General features: G+C 54.1%; 1 protein-coding gene across 3 annotated transcripts; it reads right to left on the bottom strand.

Annotated features, from left to right (window-relative positions):
* Window positions 1–6,600: 6,600 nt before the first annotated feature.
* Window positions 6,601–18,289, bottom strand: TANGO2 (transport and golgi organization 2 homolog; the record flags this gene model as incomplete). Of its 3 annotated transcripts, XM_080718008.1 has the most annotated exons (8): window positions 6,601–6,721; window positions 7,830–7,934; window positions 8,608–8,761; window positions 11,219–11,289; window positions 13,204–13,318; window positions 14,593–14,712; window positions 15,688–15,776; window positions 18,234–18,289. In XM_080718008.1, the coding sequence occupies 8 exons, from the start codon at window positions 18,287–18,289 to the stop codon at window positions 6,601–6,603; spliced, it is 831 nt and encodes a 276-aa protein (XP_080574134.1). The 3 variants fall into 3 exon arrangements, with proteins under 3 accessions (XP_080574134.1, XP_080574136.1, XP_080574135.1); XM_080718010.1 differs by lacking the exons at window positions 8,608–8,761; window positions 11,219–11,289; XM_080718009.1 differs by lacking the exons at window positions 11,219–11,289; window positions 13,204–13,318.
* Window positions 18,290–19,064: the final 775 nt, after the last annotated feature.

Here is a 19,064-nt window from a genome sequence, read left to right as displayed (position 1 = left end):
TACTGTGTTTACAGGTGTGTGCCACAGTGCCTGGCTTATCCTGTGGAGCCCTGGCTCTAGTTGTTTTGTTTGTTTGTTTAGGTTTTTTTACACAGTGGCAAGACTTCTTCCCATAGATACTTAGTGATTTCAAAGGGAAACAGTAGCTTTATGGTGCTAGTTGCCGCCCTACCCAAGACACCAAGGTCAACAGCACATCCACATTTACCCAACTGTACAGTGTGTGTGTGTGTATGTGTGTGTGTGTGTGTGTGTGTGTGTGTGTGTAGGATTGAACCCAGGGACATTCTCCCTCTGAACTACATCCCCAGTCTTTTTTATTTTGAAACAGGAGTTTGCCAAGTTGCTGAGGCTGTCCTTCAACCTGTGATCTTTTCTGTCTCAGCCTCCTAAGTATTGTGATTACAAGTGCCAAAGCACCACCATGCCTGGCTTTTTGCTGATTTTTTTTTTTTTTTTTTTTTTTGGTGGTACTGGGGTTCCTGGAAACCCTTCTACCTCCGGGCTACACTCCCAGACCTATTTTATACTTTTTATTTGGAAACAGGGTCTCTTAAGCCAGCGCGGCTGGCTTCGAACCTGCGCGATCCTCCTGTCTCTGCCTCCGGAGCCCATGCCACCATGCCTGGCCTTGCTGAATATTGATCTAGAGGAATAAACTCAGTCCCTCTAGCATGCTGAGCCCCAGTTGTTATTTTGTTTTTAGCTTTTTAAACAGTTGTAAAACTTCTTTTCGTAGATACTTCGTAACTGAAAGGGAAACATTGGCTTTACAGAGAAGGAAAAAAAACACTTGAGAGGTGCCACCTTAATCAAGACATCAAGGTCAACAGCACATCCGATTTAGCTAGCTACAGTTTGAGTGGGGGTACTGGGGATCAAACTCGGGCTTTCTACCTCTAAGTTACACCCCCAGCCTTTTTTTTTTTTTTTTGAAACAGGGTCTTATTAAATTGTGTAAGGCCTCACAAAGTTGCTGAGGCTGAGAATATGTGATCCTCCTATCTCATCCTCCCAAGTACTAGAATCGCAAGCCTGAGCCGCCACACCTGGCCAACTGTACGTTTTTTTTTTTTCCTTCTTGGTACTGGGGTTTGAACCCAGAGGTAATCTACCTCTGAGCTACACCCCCAACCCAACTTATTTCTTATTTGGAAGCAGGGTCTCACTGGTTACTGAGAGCCTCACTAAATTGCTGAGGCTGTCCTCAAACCTGTGATTCTCCTGTCTCCGCCTCCCAAAGGCACGCATTGTAGCTGGGTGTGGTGGCACAAGCTGGTAATCCTGGTACTTGGGAGGCTGAGACAGGAGGATTGCAGGTTCAGAGCCTGCCTCAGCATAGTGAGACCCTATATTTGTTTGTTTGTTTATGGTACTGGGGATGGAACCCAGGGGCATTTTACCTCCGAGCTACACCACCAGCCTTATCTTTGTGTGTGTGTGGTTCTGGAGGTGGAACCCAGGGGCTTTTCTACCTCTGGGCTATACTCCCAGACCTATTTTATAATTTGTTAACAGGATCTCACTAAATTGCTGAGAGCCTCACTAAGTAGCTGAGGCTGGCTTCGAACCTGTGCGAGCCTCCTGTCTCAGGCTCCCAAGCGCTGGATTACAAGCATGTGCCACCAGGACCAGCTTTTTATTCTTTATTTTGAAACAAGGTCTCACTGACTTACAAAGGGCCTCACTAAGTAGCTGAGGCTGGCCTCTGCCATCCTCCTGTCTCCATCTCCCAAATGCTATGAGTACAAGTATGTGGCACTACGCCAGGCAAGACCCTGTTTTAAAATAAAAGAATAAAAGCCAGGTGTGGTGGTACACGCACGCCTGTAATCGCAGCATTTGGGAGGCTGAGACATGAGGATCGAGATTCACGGACAGCCTCAGCTATTTAGGCCCTTTGTAAGTCAGTGAGGCCCTGTTTCAAAATAAAGAATAAAAAATAGGGTTGGGGGTGTCACTTGGAGGTAGAATGCCCTGGGTTCCATCCCCAGTACTGCAAGTAATAATAATAATATAAAATAGGACTAGAGGTGTATCTCAAAGGAAGAATCCCCATGGGGTCCATCCCCAGTACCAGAAAAAAGTAAAATAATGCATTGTGCTGGATGCAGTGGCGCAGACAAGTAATCCCAGTGCTTGGGAGGCAGAAACAGGAGGATCCCAGGTTTGAGACCAGCCTCAGAAATTTAGGCTTTCAGCAATGTAGTGAAACCTTGTTTTTAAAACAAAAAAAGAATTGGGGGGGTGGCATGGTGGCTCACACTTGTAATCCCGGTACTCAGGAGGCTGAAACAGTAGAATTGCACAGGTTCTAAGCCAGCCTCATCTGCTCTCCAATAAAAATGTGTGATAGGTCTGGGAGTGTAACCAGAGGTAGAAAGCCCCTGGGTTGCATCCCTAGTACCACACACACACACAAAGAATGGGGATGTGGCTCAGTGGCAGAGCGCCCGAATCTAGTCCCCAGCACTGCACACCTGCACAGATATGATTGGGGACGTAGCTCGGTGGTAGACCCCCCGGGTTCAGTACCTAATACCAGAGAGAGAGGGTACAAATGAATATGAATTAGAACTAAGTGAAATCTCTTCCTAAAATGGAATCCTGGCTCAGCAAAGGGACATACTGGGACAAATAGTAAAGTGTAAATAAAGCCGAGTGTGGTGGTGCACACGGGTAATCCCAGTACTTGGAGGCTGAGACAGGAGGACCACAGGTTCGAAGCCAGCGGAGACCCTGTTTCAACATAATAGGGCTGAGGGTATAACTCTGAGGTAAAATACCCCCAGGTTCCATCCCTAGTACCCCCATACACACACACCAAAAAAAAAAAAAGTAAAGCGTATTGACTAATTAATAGTATTGTGGATGAAAGATCCTTCCTTTGGCCAAACTTTAGTCAGGCTCCTGAACCTTCTAAGCCCATTTGTGCTATTCCTGATAAATTCCAGTTTTACCAAGAACTTTGCTAAGTCTGTTTGGCAAGAACCTCCCACCCCTGAAATCCGATCGGGACCCTCGCATCTTCCCCCCACCCCCAGGTGGCGGTGCGTGGCCTGGCCTCCACCAGCACGCAGCCCCGGCGGGTGCAAGCAGACCCTCCTACCCTGTTTACCTTGCTTCTCCAGCCTCCTCCCCCACGCCACTCCTTGGGTGTAAGTCCCCACTTGTCCACCCCGCACTGGGGCTGAGCCAAGTCTCCCCCGCTGCAAGGGCAGTTGTAACGGTCACGGTACCGAATAACGGTCCCGAACAGTGTCCTCCAACTGTGTGTCTTGTTATTTTTGGTACTAGGAACTGAACTCAGAGGCATTCTACCTCTGAGATACACCTGCAGACCCCGTTATTTTATTTATTGTGCTGGAGATTAAACCCAGAAGCAGTCTTGCCTCTGAGCTGTAACCCCCAGCTCTTTATTGTACTTTTGGTGCTGGGGATTGAACCCAGTAGCATTCTACCTCTGAGCTGTTACCCTCAGTCCTTTTTATTTATTCATTTACCCATTCGCTTATTTTTGGTACTGGATATTGAACCCAAGGGAGTTCTACCCCGAGCTACACCCCAGGACTTTATTTTTATTTTTTTTAATATTTATTTTATGCGTGTGATACTGTGGTTTGAACTTAGCAGCATTCTGCCTCTGAGCTACACCCCCAGCCCTATTTTTTTTATTATTTGGAAACAAGGTCTTGTTAGGTTGACGAGAGTCTCACTACTTGCCAATGCTGTCCTTGAACCTGCCATCCTCTTGTCTCAGCCTCCCAAGTACTGGGATTACAAGTGTGCCACCACACCTGACTGACTTTTTTTCTCAAACAGATTTCACTATTTTGCCGATGATATCCCTAAATTGCTAAGGCTGATCTCAAATCTGTGATCCAACTGTCTGACTCTCTCTAGTATTGGGATGACAGATGTGCTTGGCCATGCCTGGACCATTTTATCTAGATTACACCTGGAAGGACTGTCTCCAAATACAGTTACAATCAGAGGTGTTGGGGCTTAGAACTCCAGCATATCTTTGGAGGTATACAATTCAACACATAACCGTAGAATCTGGATGTGGGGCTGTCCTTTCCTCAGGAGGCCCAGGTGGACCAGGTCACTGGGGCAGGGAGGTCCATGACAAGAGCTCTGAAAGTTTTCCCTACGTTAGAGACAGAGTTCAGGGAACCTGCAGATAAGAAGTCCATGAACCCAGCTGTGCACAGTGGTGCACGCCTGTAATCCCAGTACTTGGGAGGAGGCTGAGACAGGAGGGTCGTGGGTTCACAGCCAGCCTTGCCAACTCAGTGAGGCCCTCTGCAACTTAGGCCCTGTTTCAAAATAAGAGCGCCAGGCCTGGTGGCGCACGCTTGTAATCCCAGCGCTTGGGAGGCTGAGACAGGATTGCACAGGTTCAAAGCCAGCCTCAGCTACTTAGTGAGGCTCTCAGCAACTCAGTGGGACCCTGTTTCCAAATAAATTATATTAAAAAAAATAGGGCTGGGGATGTAGCCCAGAGGTAGAATAATAATAATAATAATAATAATAATAATAATAATAATAGTAATAGTAATAAATAGGGCTGGGAGTAAGTTGGGCATGGTGGCGCGCACTTGTAATCCTAGCATTCAAGAGGCTGAAATAGGAGGATCAAGGTTTATGGCCAACCTCAGCTCTTTAGGCCCTTTATAACTCAATGGGACCCTGTTTCAAAATAAAGGATAAAATATAGGGCCGGGGGTATAGCTCAGAGGTAGAATGCCCCTGGGCTCCATTCCCAGTACCACAAAAAAAATAAAATAAGCCGGGCATGGTGGTGTATGCTTGTAATCCCAGCATTTGGAAGGCTAATACAGGAGGATCAGGGTTCACAGCCAATCTCAGCTACTTAGTGAGGCCCTCTGCAATTCAGTGAGACCCTGTTTCAAAATAAAGAATAAAAACCAGGGCTGGGAGGGTGTAGCTCAGAGGTACAATGTCCCTGGATTCCATCTCCAGTACTGCAAAAAATGGATAAATAAATATAGGGCTGTGGGTGTAGCTCTGAGGTAGACTGTCCCTGAGTTCAATCCCTAGTACCACACAAAAAAGAGAATCTGGCACCACAGGAGTCCCTGCAGGCACTGTCTCACAAGGAAGGACCTTGATACACACTTTACACAGCCTCAGAATTTTATTATCAACAGCTCACATTCAAGTTCTGATTCCCATGAGGTTTGACTGGACACAAGAAAGGGGACAGCAAGGGCTGGCCAAGTGGCCTTGCTGAGGTGGGCTGCTCGGACCCACGATGCCCACTGGGCGGGCCCGGCACACACCCCCTCCACGGTGGGCTGAGGCACAGAGGGGCTCCTGGCGCACAGAGAACTGCCTCCAAAAGGCTATCTAAGCCCGGCCCATCTGCAGGCCCAGGACTTGGGAGGCTGAGCGCGGTCGCAGTCTGCAGTCAGCCCTCCACAACATAATGAGGCCTTGTTTCCAAATAAGAGATAAAATAGGGCTAGGGGTGTAGCTCAGAGGTAGAATGCCCCTGGGCTCAATTCCCAGTACCACAAAAAGAAAAAGAAAAGAAAAGAAAGAGAAAGGAAGGAAGGAAAGGAGGGAGGGAGGATGGATGGATGGATAGGTGACAGATAGATATCCAGGGCAGCCAGCACAGTAGTGCATAGCTATAATCCTAGTATCTGAGAGGCTGAGACAGAAGGATCGCAAGTTCAAGGCCAGCCTCAGCAACTCGGTGAGACCCTGTTTCAAAATATAGAATAAAAAATAGGGCAGGGGTTGTAGCTCAGAGGTAGAAAGCCCCTGGGTTCCATCCGCAGTACCTCAAAAGAAAAAAAGTATCCCATGAGCACGAGACCGCCCGACATGGCACCCCTAGGTCTGTAGTGAGGCTTGGCTTCTGACTGTGGGGTTTTTCTCTGGTTCCAAATGTCTGCTCTACGGGAGCAGGTCTGGTTGTCAGGACTGAAGTACAGTGGTTCCCTCTGTGCCTGGGAAAAGGAAGGCCTCACTTATTGTTCTGTGTGTGTGTGTGTGTGTGTGTGTGTGTGTGTGTGTGTGTGTAACTGGGGATTGAACCCAGGGGTGAGCTACCTCTGAGCTACAACCCTACCACGATTTACTTTTTGTTTTCAAACATGTCTTGCTCAATTGCTGAGGCTGGCCTCAAACCTGTGATCCTCCTGTCTCAGCCTTCCAAGTACTAGAATTACAGATCTGTGCTGCCACGCCCAGCTAGCAAGCCCCATTTAAACAGAAGCCTAGTTCTGTCATTTGACTAAAGACCCCTTAGCTAGAAGGACTTGTGGGGTAGGAGGGGCTCCTCTGCCTCCCAGGCACATACAAGTGTGCCCAAGCATGCGTGCATGTGTGAACCTGTGTACACGTGTGGGCATGGTGGGCTCAGGTACATTTGCACACATATGGCACATCCGGGCCTTCCTGGGACCTGGTTTGAGTCCCATTAGCATGAAGGCAGACCCTGAGCCAGGCACAGGACCCGAGGGGTGGTACGCAGCTGAGAGGCTCTGGCCCACAGGTGCTGGCTGAGTCCCAGAACCTCATGGTTCCTGAGGCCCTTGAGCCGGCCAGCCTGCCCAGCAGGCGGGGTTAGCTCTGCAGCGTGAACTCGTGGGTTCTGGTCTCCCAGCGGGAGGGGTCCTTGTTCAGCATGCTGCGCTCCGTGAAGGTCACGTGGCCTTCTGTGTCCACGAGGATGACGGTGTTGGTTCTGAAAGACAGGGTCAACCTGCATCCCTCAGCCTCGGCCCTCCCTGCAGCGCCACAGCTGGTGCCAGACCTGCGGAGGGAGGGACAGGCGCCAGGCAGGGGGGCTGTGCTGGGCACCTGAAGGTCACGAGTGAGCATGGGGCACATGGGGGGCTCATCGGGCCACCTGAGACCCTGACTGCTCTGCAGACTCTCTCTCACCTCCGCTCTGCGACACCCCCAGGCTGCCCGGCCCTCCCTCCGCAGCACTAGCCCACCAGCCCCCATGCTCACGGGAGGCCCTGAGCTGACCACACTTCCCCATCAGTGTGCCCGGCTCCCATGCTCAGCTCTGCCGAGAAAGGAACCTCTAACCACGTGGGGCCCAGTGCCTGCACCCCTGGACAAGTCCCTCCTGTCCCCTTCCCCCACCATCCAGGCCAAGCAGCTGGTGCCAGTCCAAACACTCAACACCCCCTCTCCTGCCCAGCCCTCCCCAAGGTGGGTCCTCATGATTTTTGGTGGTGGTATCGTAGTTGCAGTACTAGGGATTGACCCAGGGGCATTCTACCAACCCTATTTTTTATTTTGAAACGGGGTCTCACTAAGTTGTGGAGGGCCTCACAACCCGAGATCCTCCTGTCTCAGCCTCCCAAGTGCTGGGGTTACAGGGAGTACCACTCTGGCAAGTCTTCATGTTGTGAGCCAGTTTCCCCCACCAGGAGGGTGGACACACGGGAAGGACCAGGTCACAGCTGTCCTGGGCGTGACTCCCAGGCTCTGGAGCACAGGACCAGGGTTTCTGCCCTCAGGGCTCTGCCACAGAAGCAGCATGCCTTGCAATCGGTGGCTGTGTATTAGCTCGTCAGGGTGGGGCACCCCAGTGACCCGCAGAGAAGACAGAGGAGCCTCTGACCTTGAGCAGGTGGTCATCTGTGCACGGCCACTAGCTGTGGGGTCTGCTCGCCCTGCGGGCACGTCTAAACAGGACAGGGGCTCTGGAATCCACTGAGCCAGGCACAGGCCGGGCCCTGGCTGCCTATGGGCTTGAGGAAGCTCAGCTGCTTTTTCAGGTCTCTCCCTGGGACTCAGGGCACAGGGCGTGAGGGCGGCACCTGGGCACTCCATACCTGGTGCCGTAGTTGGGGCAGCGCACACACACGGCAGCATACTTGCTCAGTATGGGCTGCACGTACTCTCTGCCCTGGTCCTCAATGGCTGGGTCCGGCAGCTGTCTGGAAGGACAGAGGGGCACGGCCATCAGGCTCTCTGCTGCCTGTCCATCGCCCGGGTAGCCAGGTGGCCCTGCCTGCCATGCTAATGGCCGCGAGGTTCCTGGGCAGTCCCGGGGCCCTGGAGACCAGCGGGGAACCACAGGGGCTGGCTGACCACATACACACTCAGCACCTCACTCACCCCAGGATCCACCCACAGGCATTCTACTTCTGAACTACACCACTAACCCTTTTATGTTTTATTTTAAAACATGATCTAAGTTGCTGAGGGCCTTGTTAAATTGCTGAGTCTGGCCTTGAACCTGAGATCCTCCTGTCTCAGCCTCCCAAGCACTGAGATTCCAGACCTGAACCATCATGCCCGTTTTGGAACCTTCTGGGACCTTCTGCCAGACCTCCTCAGGGAAGGCTGTCTAACTGCTCCGGCGCAGACAAGCTGGCTCTGAGCACCGCGCCTCCGGCCACAGGCCTGGCGCCCCCTCTCCTCATGAGAGGCCCCTAGGGTAACCCCGGCTGCCTGCCCCAGGAGAGTCGGCACGGGCAGCCACGGTGAGTGGACAGCGTGTCTGCCACACTCCCCTGCAGCTGGCGTCAGCCCTGGCCACCTTCCTGGGCTTCCAGGGGACAAGGCTGGCTCCCTCCCTTGCTGCCTCTGCCCGGGGCCTGCACTCACGCCTCCTCGTTGCTGAGCACACCCAGGAGCTGGGAGATGAGGGTGTCCTTGGGGAGCTCCTGGCTCTGCTCCACCACCTCCAGGAAGAGCTGCTTGCCGAAACGCAGCTTCCTCCACGGCGTCTCCAGCAGCGCGTTGCTCAGCCCGTAGGTCCCTACAGGGAGAGGTCAGCCTAGCCACGCAGAGGCCAGGGGAAACTCCTGAAGCCCACCCGTCCGCGGGCAGGAGGTAAGGTGCCAGGGGGTGGCGGGGACAGCAAAGCTAGTCCAGGCTGGGGCCAAGCCGCCCCGCCCACTGCCGCCTGCTCCTGACCTATCTGTGCATCAAAGAGAGAGGAAGAACTCAACACAGGGCAGGTGACACCCCGGGCAGGAGTCTGCGAGGTGCAGAGGCCTGGGGCTGGGTGGACCGATAAATATGGGTTAAATAACAGCGACCTGAGGCCAGGAGGGCACCCTCCAAGCAAAACCACCAGATCTTTTTATTTTTATTTTGAATAGAGTGTTGCTAGCTTGCTGAGAGTCCTGCTAAGTTGTTAAGGCCAGCCCTAAACCTACAGCCCTTCAATCCTAGCCTCCCAAGGACTGCAATTGCAAGCACCTACCATCATGACCAGCATTTTACTTTTTCTTTTTTCAGGTCTGGGGATGGAACCCAGGCAGGGGCATTCGACCTCCGAGCTATACCTCCTGCCCTGGTTTTTATTCTTTATTTTGAAACAGGGTCTCACTAAGTTGCGGAGGGCCTCACCAAGTAGCTGAGGCTGTCCGTGAACTGCAATCCTCCAGGCTCAGCCTCCCAAATGCTGGGATAACAGGCATGTGCCACCACACCCAGCTTTTCTTTTATTTAAAAAATATGATTTTTAAACTTATTTTTGTTATTATTTTGTTTTTGGTACTGGGGATTGAACCCAGAAGCATTCTACCTGCAAGCTATATCCTAGCCCTATATATTTTTAAAATAGAGTCTAGTTAGCCAGACATAGTGATACACACCTGTAAACCCAGTACTTGGAAGGCTGAGATAGGAGGATTGCAGGTTTGAGGCTAGTCTCAACAAATAGTGAGACTCATCAATCTAGGAAGACCCTCTTTCAAAATAAAAATAAAACAGGGCTGAGGGTATAGCTCAGAGGTAGAATGCCCCTGGGTTCAATCCCCAGTACCACACACACAAAAAAAGGATCTTGCTGTTACTAAGGGTCTTACTTAGTTGCTGAGGCTGACCCAAACCCAAGACCTTCCCGTGCTAGTCTCCCAAGTAGTGAGATTACAGGTGTGCACTACCCTCAACTATTTTTTATTCCGTCGTCTGTTTATTCTCTTATTTTTAGTACTGGGTATTGAACCCAGAGACATTCTACCTCCAAGCTACACCCCATCCCCTTTGTATTTTTTTGTTTTGAAGCAGGGTCTTGCTAGGTTGCTGAAGCTGTCTTCAAACCTGTAATCCTCCTATCTCATCTCCAAAGAACTGAGATTATAGGCCTGGATATTTATTTTTAGTAGTGAAGAATAAACTCAGAGGCATTCAACTCCAAGCTTCTCTGTGTGTGTGTGTGTGTGTGTGTGTGTGTGTGTGTGTGTGTGTGTGTTGTACTGGGGGTTGAACCCAGGGATATTCTGCCTCTGAGCTATACCCCCAGCCCTATTTTATCTTGAAACAGGATCATCTTGCTAGGTTGATGAGTCTCACTACTTGCTGGCCTCAAACTGCAATCCTCCTGTCTCAGCCTCCCAAGTCCTGGGATTACAGGTGTGCACCACCAGACCTGCTCCTAGCAGCTGTTGTTTTTGTATGTGTGTATGTGTGTGTGATACGGGGGTGGGTCCCAGGAGCATTCTGCCACTGAGCTACACCCCAGCCCTATTTTATCCTCTATTTTGAAGCAGTCACTCGATGGCAGAGTGCCTCGCTCGCTGTGGCCAGCCGCACGCCTGCAGCCTCCTGTCTGGGCCTCCCAAGCATCGCAGCAGCTTTTGTTCACTTGACATACTATGCTAGACCCATCTCTGTTTCCCAGGGAGTCTGCTCTGTCCTGGCACAAGTACTAGAAGATACAGGTCTCCTTCCCCTGACGGTGACTGACAGAGAAAAGCTAATGTGATGATCTCTGCCCAGACAGGGGGTAGCAGGCTGGCAGAAGAGGCTTCCAGGCAATCATCACACCAAGGAGGGAGTGGAAAGAGGGCAGAGCCTGGGCAAAGGCAAAGTGAGAAGGCAAGGGGCAGAGGGCAGGGCAGAGTGCGCCCTGAGGGGCTCGTCCCTGAGGACCGGGTCAGGCACGGAGACCGTGGCCAGGAGGAGTGCCTATGCTGTGCCTGGGGAGGAGAACCCTGGGTGGTGACAGTGACTGCCCCCAGGACTTGAGACAGGTGTGTGTGGGGGGGTGCCAGGTGGCACTGGGGCCGTTGACAGGGCTCAGGGCAGAAGCAGGAAAAGCCCAGGGAGGGGCCGGGAAGGTTCCGTGCTTTGATGGCAAGGTGCAGGTCCAGTCCCGCAGAGACCAGGGGCCGACAGGTGGCCAAAGAGCCCCAGGACACAGCGCAGCAGCAGAGGCTGCGAAGCTCAGGTGCGCACATGGGAGCACGCCACAGAGCAGGCTCACCTGGCGTCAGGACGATGGGCTTGGGCTCCCCCCGGTTCCCATAGTAGCAAACGATGTCTCCTTTACTTGTGCTGTCCATAGAAAGAGGCAAGGCACGGGCAGGTCAGACAGGAGCCAAGTACTGGGCCACCTAGTGCCCATGATGCCGCTACCTGAAGCCCTTCTAGTCTCCATTGTGAACCCATGTCTTGCCCAGTTGCAGAAGGTAGCTTCAAACCTGTGATCCTCCTGTCTCAGACTCTCGTGCAATGGGATTCCAGCTGTGTGCCAGTTGTTTGGCTACTAATTTCAGAGATCTTCTTTGCTGGCTAAAAGTTCTTTTAAACTTTCTACATAAAGACCTACAGAAGTAGGTGTTCATGCCAGGCATGGTGGCACACACCTGTAATGCCAGTACTTGGGAGGCTGGGACAGGAGGATTGCAGGTTTGTGGCCAGCCTCAGCTACTTAGTGAGGCCCTCTGCAACTCAGGGAGACCCTGTTTCAAAATAAAGAATAAAAATGGGCTGGGGGAGTATCTCAGAGGTAGAATGCCCCTGGGTTCTATCCCCAGTACCTCAAAATAAATAAATAATTTAAAAATTTTTTTGGTGGTACTGGGGGTGGAACCCAGAGGCTTTCTACCTCTGGGCTATACTCCCAGACCTTCTGTATATTTTATTTGGAAAGAGGGTCTCACTAAGTAGCTGAGGCTGGCCTTGAACCTGCGCGATCCTCCTGTCTCAGCCTCCCAAGCGCTGGGATTACAAACATGCACCACCACGCCCGGCTTAATTTAAATTTTTTTTTTTTTTTTTTGGTGGTACTGGGGTTCCTGGAAGCCCTTCTACCTCCGGGCTACACTCCCAGACCTATTTTATATTTTTGAAACAGGGTCTCTTACGCCAGCGCGGCTGGCTTCTAACCTGGACGATCCTCCTGTCTCCGCCTCCCAAGCCCGGGGATTACAAGCATGCGCCACCATGCCCGGCCTTAATTAAAATTTTTTAAAAAGGGCTAGGGGTGTAGCCTGGAGGTAGAATCCCCAGAGTTCAATTCCCAGTGCTAAATAAATAAATAAATGGAAACTGGGTGTGGGACACACACCTATAATCCCTGTACTTGGGTAGGCTGAGACTGCAGGTTTCAGGACAGCCTCAGCAATGCAGTGAGACTCTCAGGAAACTAGTGAGACCCTGCTTCAAAACAAATAAATTAGAGCTAGAGATGTATCTCAGAAACAGAATACCCCTAGGTTTAATCCCCAGTAGGACAAATAAAATTAAATAAAAATTTTTCATAAAGGGATGAGGCTCGGAAGTGCAGTGCTCCTGTGTTCAATCCTCAGTCCCACAAATAAAAAGTAAAACAGCTGGGTGTGGCGGCACATGCCTATAATCCCAGTATTCGGGAGGCTGAGACAGGAGGATCCCAGGTTCACGGCCAGCCTCAGCTACTTGGTGAGGCCCTCTGCAACTCAGTGAGACCCTGTTTCAAAAATAAAAAATAAAAATAGAACTGGGGGTGTAGCTCAGAGGTAGAATGCTCCTGGGTTCCATCCCCTATACCACACACAAAAAAAGTCAAATAAAATAGGGCTGGGGGGTGTAGCTTGGGGGTACAATGCCTCTGGGTTAAGCTTCTAGTAAGGAAAGAAAGGGAAGAATGGAAGAAGAAAAGAGAAGAGAGGAGGGAGAGCAGGAGGCAGGCAAAGCCTACACCCTTCACAGCGCCAACACAGGAGTCCCTGGGAGCTCAGCCTTTGGTCAGGCTGCCTGCAGAGGGGAGTGGACACCGGCGGCCCCACAGGCTGCCCTTCACGTCCACCCACCACTGCATCCTAGCCAGCTCTCTGCGGGCAGGACGCCAGCAGCCTCACACCTCACAGGGAGCCCTGGGCCTAGCCCTGGCCCCAGGCTGAGGGGTGTGAGGCAGGCCAGTCAATGGATGCTTCCCGGGGAGCTGGAGACCTGGACAGGGCCATCACCCCAACCAGGCAGACCCACCTCAGGTCCGCTGCTATGAGGTTGAAGCCGTTGTACAAGTGGCCCTCCGTGGAGACCTTCTTCAGGTAGGACAAGCTGTCCGTGTCAGTGGTCAGAAAGTGGGTCACAAGCTCACCTGTGGACAGAGGACGCACACCACGCTGAGACCAGAGGGCTAGCCGGCCTCTCTGGGTACTGGGGTGAGGCCCCTTGGGGGACACAGAAGGAAGAGGGTCCACTGGGGCCACAGCACCTGGATCCAGCCACACCTTGCTGACTGGGTTGCCAAGGAAGTTGGCACTGAGAAATCCAGGCATGGTGGCACACACTTGTAATCCCAGTACTTGGGAGGCTGAGACTGGACGATTGCGGTTCGTGGCCGGCCTCAGCTACTTGGTGAGGCCCTCCACAACTCAGTGAGACCCTGTTTCAAAATTAAGAATAAAAAGTAGGGCTGGGGTGTCGCTCCCGAGGGTCCCCTCCCTTCACCACGCCTCTGTATGGACTTCAGCATGAGGGGCGTTGGGCGGGAGCAGCGTATGTCCACAGTGCTGCGTCTGGGGGGGAGACATGTCTGCTCCGCACAGGAGGCGATGACACTCGGGCGTGACAAGCTCGGAACACACTCCCGGAGATGACACAACCCAGGCTGTGGAAGTGCCCAGGGCCAGACCGCGGCAGCCACGGCGACGCCAGGTCCACCTTTTCAGGCATCTTTCTGGTCTCTGCCAGGTGCCTCTGACACAGATGGAGGTGACCTATTGGTGACTCCTGCGGCCTTCCCTAGGAGCCCCCTGGGGAGGCCAGGCCCAACTCAGTGCCCTGGCTCCACCCTCCCTAGGTCGCACCCCACCCACTCCACCTGGCCCCATCCCCACTCCACCTGGCTCCGCCCTGTCTAGGTCCCGCCCCCACCCCGCCCTGACCCCACCCCACTCCGCCCTCACTCTACCCTTTGAGCCCCCCCCCACCCAGGCCCTGCCACTCCGCCCTCACTCTACCCTTTGAGCCCCCCCCCACCCAGGCCCTGCCCATCCCCCCCCCCCCCCCCGTGAGCTAGCTCCACCCACCTGGGTCCGGCCCCCACACCCCCGGCTCTGCCCTACCCAGGTCCTAGCCTGTCCTACTGTACCTTGGTTCGTCCTATTGCGCTGTGGTTGAGCCCTGCCGAGGCCCACCTGCCCACACCCTGCCTTACCTAGGCCCACCCCACCTCACTGTGCCCTGGGACTGTCCTACCTAGGACCCGCCACGCCTAGACCCCACCCACTCCTGAGTCTTGGGCCCGCCCTACCATGCCTTGTCCCTGCCCACCTAGACCCCCCCACCTCTGGGTTTTGGCCCCGCCCCGTCGAGACCCGCCCACCCCACCCTGCCTCAGCCCCTCCCCACTAGCCCCCACACCCTCACCTCGTCCCCGGGCCTCGGGGTCCTGCCTAGGCTGTAGGTAGTTGGTGAGCGCACCCAGCTTCCCCCGCGTGCTGATCCCCAGCCACGTGCCTCCTTCTCGGCCTTCTTCCATGTCCAGCCCTGTGGCAGCCAGGGGACAGCGTTACCCCAGCAACAAGTGTGGCAACAGGAGCCCCACTCTGGTCCACACCTGGTCCCCGTCGCCTGGGAAAAGCATGATCCGTAAGGTCACTCTCGGCAGCCCCCGAGGTGGGCCAGGGGCTCTGGATCTGCCGGGCGAGGCAGCCCCTGGGGCATGACTCCCCGGTGCCACGGGAAACACAGGAGAGACAGGTACCAAACACCCACACACCACACTGTCTCCAACAGCGGGCTCCACACATGGCTTCCGAAGAAGCCATGCACTTGGGCAAGCGTCTCGGGCTGGGGAGGGGCAGAGCAATCTAGCTTCCTGGTAGAAGCCGTGCCAGGCAGCCTCATCTGCTGAAGGGGCAGAGACCCAGGCCACAGTATGAGATCCACCAGGCCTGTGGTACTTGGGAGGCTGAGGGAGGAGGGTCCCAGGTTGGAGCCAGCCTCAGCAACTTAGTGAGGCTCTCAGCAACATAGTTGGACCCTGTTTCAAAATAAAAAGTAAGGCAGAGGTGGACTACCCTCAGCTTCAATTCCCAGTGCTACCCACTGAAGAAAATACTCCGTGATGATACTTCTAGGCACATACAATGGGCCCATCCCTTCCTCTCCAAACTCAGCCCGCTTTGCCAGGAACAAGTGGTGCGTAAGCAGAGAAACGGACACAGACAGGAGCACCAGCACGTGCCGGCGCACGCAGGCAGGACGCCGCGCAGCCCGTGCCCCCGGTGCAGGCAGGACGCCGCGCAGCCCCTGTCCCCCCGGTACAGGCTGACCACTCTGGGCCTCACAGCGTGGGAGCCACGTGGGCAGGGCTGGGCGGACGATGCTGCAGCTGGCTGGCCCAGTGCTGGCCCCGACCCCAAGACCCACGAGGCCCACGACCTGCACCTGCAAGCTGCCCCAGGGGCCCTGGAGGGGCCAAGCTGAATGCGCCCTCCTCCTTCTCCACAGGAGGCTCACCACTCAGGATCTCGTTGTTGTTCCCCCAGAAGTCAGCCGGCTTCGACGGCCGGTGGTAGAATTCATCCCTGTTAGCTGCCAGGATGAACCTGGAAGGAGAAGGCATGACTGTCGGCTCAGGCAGAGGCAGAAAAGCCTCTCACCCGCACACACAGCTTCTTTTCTTGGCGCTAGAGATTGAACTCAGGGCCCTGCACACGCTTAGTTTGCATATGTCCACTAATCTACACGCCCAGCCTCTCGTTAATTAATAAAAGTTACAGTAGGCCAGGCACGACAGCATACACACGTAATCCCAATACTTGGGAGGCTGAGACAGGAGGATTGCAGGTTTGAGGGCAGCCTTGGAAACTTAGTGAGAGCCTGTGTCCAAAAAAAAAAAAAAAAAAAAAGAGCCTGACAGGAGGATTGCGCAGGTTCGAAGCCAGCCGCGCTGGCTTAAGAGATCATGTTTCCAAATTTTTAAAAATATATAAAATAGGTCTGGGAGTGTAGCCATGGGAGTGTATCCCGGAGCTACCTGGCCTTCGAGGGACCTCAGTACCACGAAGAAAGAAGAAAGAAAGAAAAAAAGAAAGAAGGAAGGAAGGAAGGAAGGAGCGAGCTTGGCATGGTGGTGGCACACACTTGTAATCCCAGTACTTGGGAGGCTGAAACTGGAGAATCACAGGTTTGAGGAGACTCGCACCAACCTAGTGAGACCCTGTTTCCAAATAATCAGGCTGGGGGTAGAGCCTGGCAGGAGGCTCTTGGGAGTAGCGTGGTTTATACCTGTAATACCACCCCCAGTACCACCTGCCCCCAGTACCACCCCCAGTACCACACACACAAGCTGGGAGTATAGCTCAGGGTGGATTGCCCTTGGGTTCAATTCCCCAGTACCACACACACAAACAAACAAACATCAAAAACTTAGAGTAGTAAGGCAACATGGCAAGTCCTGAAGAGGACAGGAGGCGGGCGTGGTGGCGCACACCTGTAATCCCAGTACCTGGGAGGCTGATACAGGAGCATCGCAGGTTCCAGGCCGGCCTCAGCAGCTTAGCAAGACCTTGTCTCAGAGTAAATAGGGTAAGCCAGGCGTGGTGGCGCATGCTTGTAATCCCAGTACTTGGGAGGCTGAGACGAGAGGATTGCAGGTTCAAGACAAGCCTCAGCAGCTTAGCAAGCCCCTCCACAATTCAGTGAGGCCCTGTTTCCAAATAAAACTTAAATATGGCTGGGGGTGTCGCTCAGAGGTAGAAAGCCGTGGGTTCAATCCTCAGTACCATGAAGAACCCCCCCACCTGCCGAGGGGCCAGCACCATGGAGCAGCGAGCTTCCTCCCAGGAGGTCCAAGTGCAGCAGGATCTCCAGATAAACGGCTCCCACAGCTGCCACACACCTCAGGCTGGGGCTTCACAACCGTGACTTGCCGGCGCACAGCTCCAGGGGCCGGGAGCCCAGATCAAGTGAGTTTCTTCTGGGGTCTCTGTCCCTTGAGTACAGATGACCATCTCCTATCTTGCCCACACTGGCCTCCTCTGCCTGCGCCTGCGCAGAGGACAGTCCCTCCTCTCATGAGGACACCCACTGCACAGAACAGCGGGTGCCCACAGTCTCATTTTACCTTAATTACTTGTGTGTGTGTGTGTGTGTTTCTCCTCCTTTTATTTATTTATTTATTTATTTTTGCAGGTCTGGGGATGGAACCCAGGGGTATCTGACCTCCAAGCTACACCCCCTGCCCTATTTTATATTCTTTATTTTGAAACTGGGCCTCACTGAGCGGCTGAGGCTCACGCGCCACCAGCCAACAGCCCCGCTTATTTCTTGTTTTGAAACATTCTTGCTGAGTCTCACTATTGAGGCTTCAAACCTGCAATCCTCCCATCTCAGCCTCCCAGGTACCGGGGTGATAGGCATGGTACACCAGCACACCTGGCTATTTTTGGTTTTCTTTGGTACTGGGGATTGAACCCATGGGCAGTCTACCTCCCAAGGTACAATCCCCCATTCTATTTTTTTTTTTTTTTTTGGTGGTACTGGGGGTGGAACCCAGAGGCTTTCTACCTCCGGGCTATACTCCCAGACCTATTTTAAACTTTATTTGGAAACAGGGTCTCACTAAGTTGCTGAGAGCCTCACTAAGTAGCTGAAGCTGGCTTCGAACCTGTGCGATCCTCCTGTCTCAGCCTCCCAAGCACGGGGATTACAAGCATGCACCACCACGCCTGGCTCTATTTTATTTTTTATTTGGAAACAAAGTGTCTCCAAGTTTCCAAGGCTGGCCTTGAACCTGCAATCCTCCCAAGTACGGGAATTACAGGTATACACCACGCTACACACCGCGGGGCTCTCTGTATCTTTCTACATGGCTCAGAATGGCTACTACCGGAGAGGTGCTGCTGTGGCCCTACAAGGACTGGCCGGTGTGAGCGCCAGGCCCGGGCTCATCCCCGCCTCCTCTCGGGCCTCCATCCTCGCCCCTGCGTGCAGTGCCCAGGGAGGACAGAGGAGGCGCCCAGACCCAGCAGAGGACGACTGGTCCCGAGCAGGCGTATTACCTGTACGCATTTTTAGACACAGGGCGAGGATCAAACTTAAAGAAGATGATGCACATGGCGGCTGGGGCTGCGCGGCTCTCGAGGTCTGTGGGAGGAGGACAAGAGTCAGAAGATGGCTGGGGGCTGGCGGCGGGCGGGCCGGACAGCGAAGTCAGCTCCCGGCCGTGCTGACACCTCCCCTCGCTGCGCTGGCCAGCATGGCTGCACCGTAGCTCTGCTGTCTATGGCGTCCACTGCTCCCGAGCCTGAGGACCAAACCCGGAGTACAGCGCCCCCTCCCGCGAGCTGCCCGGAGCTCCTTCGTCTTGGCCGCGGCATCTCAGAGCAGAGCGTGATGCCAGCTCACCTGGGACGCTCGCCGCCCGTGTGCCCCGCTGCCTTCCCGCAGCACTCGCCCAGCACGCCATGGGACCAGGCCAGGGACGGGGCACCGAGGGTCCCCCCTACCATCCTGAACCAGCCCGCAGAGGCCACACACTGGGGCTAGAAAGGGACCCAGGCCCACCTGGCCCAGAGGGAGCCCCCAGGACCGAGCCCCAGCCCGCTCATCCTTTCTCCCTGGTCCTGTAGGCACAGGCATCCGGGTGCCACAGGGGACGTATCCTACACCCTACTGGCCGAGCCAGTGAGGAGACACAGAGGCAAGGCGCACCGGGTGCGGCCATTACAGACGGGCTATGCCTCGTAGGACAGTGAGCCGAAGGGACGCCCGGCGTGGGGTCCTGTGCAGCGGAGGCCGGAGGTCAGGCGCAGGCTGGGTTCCCTCCCCGGGTCACCCGGCAATGCCCACTGGAGACCATCACCCCAAGAGGAACGTAAGACTCCAGAGTA

This window comes from Muscardinus avellanarius, assembly GCF_963383645.1.
Source record: "Muscardinus avellanarius genome assembly, chromosome: 21".
Classification (NCBI taxonomy): domain Eukaryota; kingdom Metazoa; phylum Chordata; class Mammalia; order Rodentia; family Gliridae; genus Muscardinus; species Muscardinus avellanarius.
Note: the sequence above shows the minus strand (reverse complement) of the source record. Positions and strands in the feature narration are given on the sequence as shown.